At 45.7% G+C, this 9,285-nt stretch overlaps 1 protein-coding gene across 1 annotated transcript; it reads right to left on the bottom strand.

Moving 5' to 3' along the window:
- Positions 1–3,272: 3,272 nt before the first annotated feature.
- LOC123482653 lies at positions 3,273–5,147 on the bottom strand. Its single transcript, XM_045211084.1, has 2 exons — positions 4,837–5,147; positions 3,273–4,804 (listed from the first exon to the last, which is right to left on the bottom strand). The coding sequence occupies exon 2, from the start codon at positions 4,733–4,735 to the stop codon at positions 3,749–3,751; it is 987 nt and encodes a 328-aa protein (XP_045067019.1). The 5' UTR covers positions 4,736–4,804; positions 4,837–5,147; the 3' UTR covers positions 3,273–3,748.
- Between the last annotated feature and the right edge of the window lie 4,138 nt (positions 5,148–9,285).

Below are 9,285 nucleotides of genomic sequence, written 5' to 3'. Positions count from 1 at the left end.
GATTACAACCCTATAGAGGAACACCATGCCTCCTTTTAAAGATTACAACCATATAGAGGAACACCATGCCTCCTTTTAAAGATTACAACCCTATAGAGGAACACCATGCCTCCTTTTAAAGATTACAACCATATAGAGGAACACCATGCCCCCTTTTAAAGATTACAACCCTATAGAGGAACACCATGCCCCCTTTTAAAGATTACAACCCTATAGAGGAACACCATGCCCCCTTTTAAAGATTACAACCCTATAGAGGAACACCATGCCTCCTTTTAAAGATTACAACCCTATAGAGGAACACCATGCCCCCTTTTAAAGATTACAACCCTATAGAGGAACACCATGCCCCCTTTTAAAGATTACAACCATATAGAGGAACACCATGCCCCCTTTTAAAGATTACTTTCCTATAGAGGAACACCATGTCCCCTTTTAAAGATTACAACCCTATAGAGGAACACCATGTCCCCTTTTAAAGATTACAACCCTATAGAGGAACACCATGTCCCCTTTTAAAGATTACAACCCTATAGAGGAACACCATGCCCCCTTTTAAAGATTACAACCATATAGAGGAACACCATGCCCCCTTTTAAAGATTACTTTCCTATAGAGGAACACCATGTCCCCTTTTAAAGATTACAACCCTATAGAGGAACACCATGTCCCCTTTTAAAGATTACAACCCTATAGAGGAACACCATGCCCCCTTTTAAAGATTACAACCATATAGAGGAACACCATGCCCCCTTTTAAAGATTACAACCCTATAGAGCAGGGTTCTTCAATTCCGGTCCTGGAGGGCCGAAACACTTCTGTTTTTTATTTCTACCTGGTAGTTAATTGCACTCACCTGGTGTCCCAGGTCTGAATTAGCCCCTGATTAGAAGGAGATAATGAAAAACAGAGGTGTTTCGGCCCTCCAGGACCGGAATTGAAGAACCCTGCTATAGAGGAACACCATGCCTCCTTTTAAAGATTACAACCCTTAGAGCATTTCATCCTGGTCCTGGAGGGCCGAAACACTTCTGTTTTTTCTGGTGTTAATTGCACTCACCTGGTTTTCCCAGGTCTGAATTAGCCCCTGATTAGAAGGAGATGAAAAACAGAGGTGTTTCGGCCCTCCAGACCAGATTGAAGAACCCTGCTTAGAGGAAACATCCCTTTAAATTACTTTCCTATAGAACCATGTCCCCTTTTAAAATTACCCATAGAGGAACACCATGCCTCCTTTTAAAGATTACAACCATATAGAGGAACACCATGCCTCCTTTTAAAGATTACAACCATATAGAGGAACACCATGCCCCCTTTTAAAGATTACAACCCTATAGAGGAACACCATGCCTCCTTTTAAAGATTACAACCCTATAGAGGAACACCATGCCTCCTTTTAAAGATTATAACCATATAGAGGAACACCATGCCTCCTTTTAAAGATTATAACCATATAGAGGAACACCATGCCCCCTTTTAAAGATTACAACCCTATAGAGGAACACCATGTCTGCTTTTTGGGGGAGAAAGTTACAAAGAGTCCAAGACATTTAGGAAAGCCCTAGGAAAGGAAAGCTCTAGAGGAGCGTATCAATAATTAAATACGTATTGATAATAGTTTGTTGATGACATGACGAGGGTAATGTAAAATGAATGTATCATTAATGGGTCATCTCTTATATATGCCGTAAGTAGACCCTAAAAATACCCTGTAGTGTTTTTGCTGTGGATACAATGCCTGCATCCCAAAAGACACCCTATTCCCTATATAGTGCACCACTTTTGAAATACAGGGGAAAAGTAGTGCACTCTATAGGGAACAGGGGACATATCCTTGTTAAACAATGACACAACTACTACTAACTGCTACTAGTGTAGGAACAGCTGTGGACTCTACGGGCCGGTTTCCCAGAGCCACATTATTAAACCTACTCCTGGACTTTAAAAGCATCCTCAGCGTTTCTTATTGGACAAATTCAGGTAGTCCCTCCCTGTTTCAGCCTGTTTGCTTCTTTATAACTCCTAGTGAATACATAGAGCCAGGTGTAGGATAGGCTCTGTTTGGGAAACATAGAACCAGGAGTAGGATAGACTCTGTCTGGGAAACATAGAACCAGGAGTAGGATAGGCTCTGTCTGGGAAACATAGAGCCAGGAGTAGGATAGGCTCTGTCTGGGAAACATAGAACCAGGAGTAGGATAGGCTCTGTCTGGGAAACATAGAACCAGGAGTAGGATCTGTCTGGGAAACATAGAACCAGGAGTAGGATCTGTCTGGGAAACATAGAACCAGGAGTAGGATAGGCTCTGTCTGGGAAACATAGAACCAGGAGTAGGATAGGCTCTGTCTGGGAAACATAGAACCAGGAGTAGGATAGGCTCTGTCTGGGAAACATAGAGCCAGGAGTAGGATCTGTCTGGGAAACATAGAACCAGGAGTAGGATCTGTCTGGGAAACATAGAACCAGGGGTAGGATAGGCTCTGTCTGGGAAACATAGAGCCAGGAGTAGGATAGACTCTGTCTGGGAAACATAGAACCAGGAGTAGGATCTGTCTGGGAAACATAGAACCAGGGGTAGGATAGGCTCTGTCTGGGAAACATAGAGCCAGGAGTAGGATAGACTCTGTCTGGGAAACATAGAACCAGGAGTAGGATAGGCTCTGTCTGGGAAACATAGAACCAGGAGTAGGATAGGCTCTGTCTGGGAAACATAGAACCAGGAGTAGGATAGGCTCTGTCTGGGAAACATAGAACCAGGAGTAGGATAGGCTCTGTCTGGGAAACATAGAACCAGGAGTAGGATCTGTCTGGGAAACATAGAACCAGGAGTAGGATCTGTCTGGGAAACATAGAACCAGGAGTAGGATAGGCTCTGTCTGGGAAACATAGAACCAGGAGTAGGATAGGCTGTCTGGGAAACATAGAACCAGGGGTAGGATAGGCTCTGTCTGGGAAACATAGAACTAGGAGTAGGATAGGCTGTCTGGGAAACATAGAACCAGGAGTAGGATAGGCTCTGTCTGGGAAACATAGAACCAGGAGTAGGATAGGCTCTGTTTGGGAAACATAGAACCAGGAGTAGGATAGGCTCTGTTTGGGAAACATAGAACCAGGAGTAGGATCTGTCTGGGAAACATAGAACCAGGAGTAGGATAGGCTCTGTCTGGGAAACATAGAACCAGGAGTAGGATGCTCTGTCTGGGAAACATAGAACCAGGGGTAGGATAGGCTCTGTCTGGGAAACATAGAGCCAGGAGTAGGATCCTGTCTGGGAAACATAGAACCAGGAGTAGGATCTGTCTGGGAAACATAGAACCAGGAGTAGGATAGGCTCTGTCTGGGAAACATAGAACCAGGAGTAGGATAGGCTCTGTCTGGGAAACATAGAACCAGGAGTAGGATGCTCTGTCTGGGAAACATAGAACCAGGAGTAGGATAGGCTCTGTCTGGGAAACATAGAACCAGGAGTAGGATCTGTCTGGGAAACATAGAACCAGGAGTAGGATCTGTCTGGGAAACATAGAACCAGGGGTAGGATAGGCTCTGTCTGGGAAACATAGAACCAGGAGTAGGATAGGCTCTGTCTGGGAAACATAGAACCAGGAGTAGGATAGGCTCTGTCTGGGAAACATAGAACCAGGAGTAGGATAGGCTCTGTCTGGGAAACATAGAACTAGGAGTAGGATAGGCTCTGTCTGGGAAACATAGAACCAGGAGTAGGATAGGCTCTGTCTGGGAAACATAGAACTAGGAGTAGGATAGGCTCTGTCTGGGAAACATAGAACCATGAGTAGGATAGGCTGTCTGGGAAACATAGAACCAGGAGTAGGATAGGCTCTGTCTGGGAAACATAGAACCAGGATAGGCTCTGTCTGGGAAACATAGAACTAGGAGTAGGATAGGCTCTGTCTGGGAAACATAGAACCAGGATAGGCTCTGTCTGGGAAACATAGAACTAGGAGTAGGATAGGCTCTGTCTGGGAAACATAGAACCAGGAGTAGGATAGGCTCTGTCTGGGAAACATAGAACCAGGATAGGCTCTGTCTGGGAAACATAGAACTAGGAGTAGGATAGGCTCTGTCTGGGAAACATAGAACCAGGAGTAGGATAGGCTCTATCTGGGAAACATAGAACCAGGAGTAGGATAGGCTCTGTTTGGGAAACATAGAACCAGGAGTAGGATAGGCTCTGTCTGGGAAACATAGAACCAGGAGTAGGATAGGCTGTCTGGGAAACATAGAACCAGGAGTAGGATAGGCTCTGTCTGGGAAACATAGAACCAGGAGTAGGATAGGCTGTCTGGGAAACATAGAACCAGGAGTAGGATAGGCTCTGTCTGGGAAACATAGAACCAGGAGTAGGATAGGCTCTGTCTGGGAAACATAGAACCAGGAGTAGGATAGGCTCTGTCTGGGAAACATAGAACCAGGAGTAGGATAGACTCTGTCTGGGAAACATAGAACCAGGAGTAGGATAGGCTCTGTCTGGGAAACATAGAACCCGGAGTAGGATAGGCTCTGTCTGGGAAACATAGAACCAGGAGTAGGATAGACTGTCTGGGAAACATAGAACCAGTAGGATAGGCTGTCTGGGAAACATAGAACCAGGAGTAGGATAGGCTGTCTGGGAAACATAGAACCAGGAGTAGGATAGACTGTCTGGGAAACATAGAACCAGTAGGATAGACTGTCTGGGAAACATAGAACTAGTAGGATAGACTGTCTGGGAAACATAGAACCAGTAGGATAGACTGTCTGGGAAACATAGAACCAGTAGGATAGACTGTCTGGGAAACATAGAACCAGTAGGATAGACTGTCTGGGAAACATAGAACCAGTAGGATAGACTGTCTGGGTCTGGAAACCACGTCTTTATGTGTAAATACATTAACTTTAGCTTTATGTGCTTTTAGGGTTTGTTTTATGTTAATAATGTGTCCGTTGGCTTTTAATAACACTTTTATGCAAAGAATGGATGTGATGAATGACGGCGTGTAAAAACATGCTTCTTCTGTAAAGGTTCCTGGAATGGTTTGGAGGCTGAGGATGTTTTGATACAGTTGGTTGACTTGTGATAAACAAAGTAAAGGAACTAACGTGTGTGTGTCAGGTGTGTGTTGTGGTATGGTGAGTGTTGTGGTATGGTGTGTGTTGTGGTATGGTGTGTGTTGTGGTATGGTGTGTGTTGTGGTATGGTGAGTGTTGTGTTATGGTGTGTGTTGTGGTATGGTGTGTGTTGTGGTATGGTGAGTGTTGTGGTATGGTGTGTGTTGTGGTATGGTGTGTGTTGTGGTATGGTGTGTGTTGTGGTATGGTGTTGGTATGGTGTGTGTGTGTATGGTGTGTGTTGTGGTATGGTGTGTGTGTGTTGTGGTATGGTGTGTGTGTGGTATGGTGTGTGTTGTGGTATGGTGTGTGTGTGGTATGGTGTGTGTGTGTGTGTGTGTGGTGGTGTGTTGTGGTATGGTGTGTGTTGTGGTATGGTGTGTGTGTGGTATGGTGTGTGTTGTGGTATGGTGTGTGTTGTGTTGTGGGTATGGTGTGTGTGTGGTATGGTGTGTGTTGTGGTATGGTGTGTGTGTGTGGTATGGTGTGTGTGTGTGGTATGGTGTGTGTTGTGGTATGGTGTGTGTTGTGGTATGGTGTGTGTTGTGGTATGGTGTGTGTTGTGGTATGGTGTGTGTGTGGTATGGTGTGTGTGTGGTATGGTGTGTGTTGTGGTATGGTGTGTGTGTGTTGTGGTATGGTGTGTGTGTGGTATGGTGTGTGTGTGGTATGGTGTGTGTTGTGGTATGGTGTGTGTGTGTTGTGGTATGGTGTGTGTTATGGTATGGTGTGTGTTGTGGTATGGTGTGTGTGTGGTATGGTGAGTGTTGTGGTGTGTGTTGTGGTATGGTGTGTGTGTGTTATGGTGTGTGTTGTGTTATGGTGTGTGTTGTGGTATGGTGTGTGTGTGTTGTGGTATGGTGTGTGTTATGGTATGGTGTGTGTTGTGGTATGGTGTGTGTGTGGTATGGTGAGTGTTGTGTTATGGTGTGTGTGTGTGTGTTGTGTTATGGTGTGTGTTGTGGTATGGTGTGTGTGTGGTATGGTGAGTGTTGTGGTATGGTGTGTGTGTGTGTGTTGTGTTATGGTGTGTGTTATGGTGTGTGTGTGTTGTGGTATGGTGTGTGTGTGGTATGGTGAGTGTGTGGTATGGTGTGTGTTGTGGTATGGTGTGTGTGTGGTATGGTGTGTGTTGTGGTATGGTGTGTGTTGTGGTATGGTGAGTGTGTGGTATGGTGTGTGTGTGGTATGGTGTGTGTTGTGGTATGGTGTGTGTGTGGTATGGTGTGTGTTGTGGTATGGTGTGTGTTGTGGTATGGTGAGTGTTGTGGTATGGTGTGTGTTGTGGTATGGTGTGTGTTGTGGTATGGTGAGTGTTGTGGTATGGTGTGTGTTGTGGTATGGTGTGTGTTGTGTTATGGTGTGTGTTGTGTTGTGGTATGGTGTGTGTTGTGGTATGGTGTGTGTTGTGGTATGGTGTGTGTGTGGTATGGTGTGTGTTGTGTTATGGTGTGTGTTGTGGTATGGTGTGTGTGTGGTATGGTGTGTGTGTGGTATGGTGTGTGTTGTGGTATGGTGTGTGTTGTGGTATGGTGTGTGTGTGGTATGGTGTGTGTTGTGGTATGGTGTGTGTTGTGGTATGGTGTGTGTTGTGGTATGGTGTGTGTGTGGTATGGTGTGTGTTGTGGTATGGTGTGTGTTGTGGTATGGTGTGTGTGTGGTATGGTGTGTGTTGTGGTATGGTGTGTGTGTGTGGTATGGTGTGTGTTGTGGTATGGTGTGTGTGTGTTGTGGTATGGTGTGTGTTATGGTATGGTGTGTGTTGTGGTATGGTGTGTGTGTGGTATGGTGAGTGTTGTGGTGTGTGTTGTGGTATGGTGTGTGTGTGTTATGGTGTGTGTTGTGGTATGGTGTGTGTGTGGTATGGTGTGTGTTGTGTTATGGTGTGTGTTGTGGTATGGTGTGTGTGTGGTATGGTGTGTGTTGTGGTATGGTGTGTGTTGTGGTATGGTGTGTGTGTGGTATGGTGTGTGTGTGGTATGGTGTGTGTTGTGGTATGGTGTGTGTGTGTTGTGGTATGGTGTGTGTTATGGTATGGTGTGTGTTGTGGTATGGTGTGTGTGTGGTATGGTGAGTGTTGTGGTGTGTGTTGTGGTATGGTGTGTGTGTGTTATGGTGTGTGTTGTGGTATGGTGTGTGTGTGGTATGGTGTGTGTGTGGTATGGTGAGTGTTGTGTTATGGTGTGTGTGTGTGTGTTGTGTTATGGTGAGTGTTATGGTATGGTGTGTGTTGTGGTATGGTGTGTGTTGTGGTATGGTGTGTGTGTGTGTGTGTTGTGTTATGGTGTGTGTTATGGTGTGTGTGTGTTGTGGTATGGTGTGTGTGTGGTATGGTGAGTGTGTGGTATGGTGTGTGTTGTGGTATGGTGTGTGTGTGGTATGGTGTGTGTTGTGGTATGGTGTGTGTTGTGGTATGGTGAGTGTGTGGTATGGTGTGTGTGTGGTATGGTGTGTGTTGTGGTATGGTGTGTGTGTGGTATGGTGTGTGTTGTGGTATGGTGTGTGTTGTGGTATGGTGTGTGTTGTGGTATGGTGTGTGTTGTGGTATGGTGTGTGTTGTGGTATGGTGTGTGTTGTGTTATGGTGTGTGTTGTGTTGTGGTATGGTGTGTGTTGTGGTATGGTGTGTGTTGTGGTATGGTGTGTGTGTGGTATGGTGTGTGTTGTGGTATGGTGTGTGTGTGTGTGTTGTGTTATGGTGTGTGTTATGGTATGGTGTGTGTTGTGGTATGGTGTGTGTGTGTGTGTTGTGTTATGGTGTGTGTTATGGTATGGTGTGTGTTGTGGTATGGTGTGTGTGTGTGTGTTGTGTTATGGTGTGTGTTGTGGTATGGTGTGTGTTGTGGTATGGTGTGTGTTGTGGTATGGTGTGTGTTGTGGTATGGTGTGTGTGTGGTATGGTGTGTGTTGTGGTGTGGTGTGTGTGTGGTATGGTGTGTGTTGTGGTATGGTGTGTGTGTGTTGTGTTATGGTGTGTGTTGTGGTATGGTGTGTGTGTGTTATGGTGTGTGTGTGTGGTATGGTGAGTGTTGTGGTATGGTGTGTGTGTGTTGTGGTATGGTGTGTGTTGTGGTGTGGTGAGTGTTGTGTTATGGTGTGTGTTATGGTGAGTGTGTGGTATGGTGTGTGTTGTGGTATGGTGTGTGTTGTGGTATGGTGTGTGGTATGGTGTGTGTTGTGGTATGGTGTGTGTGTGTTGTGGTATGGTGTGTGTTGTGGTGTGTGTGTGTGTTGTGGTATGGTGTGTGTTGTGGTATGGTGTGTGTTATGGTGAGTGTGTGGTATGGTGTGTGTTGTGGTATGGTGTGTGTGTGGTATGGTGTGTGTTGTGGTGTGGTGTGTGTGTGGTATGGTGTGTGTTGTGTTATGGTGTGTGTTGTGGTATGGTGTGTGTGTGGTATGGTGTGTGTGTGTGGTATGGTGTGTGTTGTGGTATGGTGTGTGTGTGGTATGGTGTGTGTTGTGTTATGGTGTGTGTTGTGGTATGGTGTGTGTGTGGTATGGTGTGTGTTGTGGTATGGTGTGTGTGTGGTATGGTGTGTGTTGTGGTATGGTGAGTGTTGTGTTATGGTGTGTGTTGTGGTATGGTGTGTGTTGTGGTATGGTGTGTGTGTGTTGTGGTATGGTGTGTGTTGTGGTATGGTGAGTGTTGTGTTATGGTGTGTGTTGTGGTATGGTGTGTGTGTGTGTTGTGTTATGGTGTGTGTTGTGGTATGGTGTGTGTTGTGGTATGGTGTGTGTTGTGGTATGGTGTGTGTGTGGTATGGTGTGTGTTGTGGTATGGTGAGTGTTGTGTTATGGTGTGTGTTGTGGTATGGTGTGTGTTGTGGTATGGTGTGTGTGTGTTGTGGTATGGTGTGTGTGTGTTGTGTTATGGTGTGTGTTGTGGTATGGTGTGTGTGTGTTATGGTGTGTGTGTGTGGTATGGTGAGTGTTGTGGTATGGTGTGTGTGTGTTGTGGTATGGTGTGTGTTGTGGTGTGGTGAGTGTTGTGTTATGGTGTGTGTTATGGTGAGTGTGTGGTATGGTGTGTGTTGTGGTATGGTGTGTGTTGTGGTGTGTGTGTGTGTTGTGGTATGGTGTGTGTGTGTTGTGGTATGGTGTGTGTTGTGGTGTGTGTGTGTGTTGTGGTATGGTGTGTGTTGTGGTATGGTGTGTGTTATGGTGAGTGTGTGGTAT

This window comes from Coregonus clupeaformis, chromosome 35, assembly GCF_020615455.1.
Source record: "Coregonus clupeaformis isolate EN_2021a chromosome 35, ASM2061545v1, whole genome shotgun sequence".
NCBI lineage: Eukaryota > Metazoa > Chordata > Actinopteri > Salmoniformes > Salmonidae > Coregonus > Coregonus clupeaformis.
The sequence above is the reverse complement of the archived record's forward strand: the minus strand, read 5'-3'. Positions and strand labels throughout refer to the sequence as shown.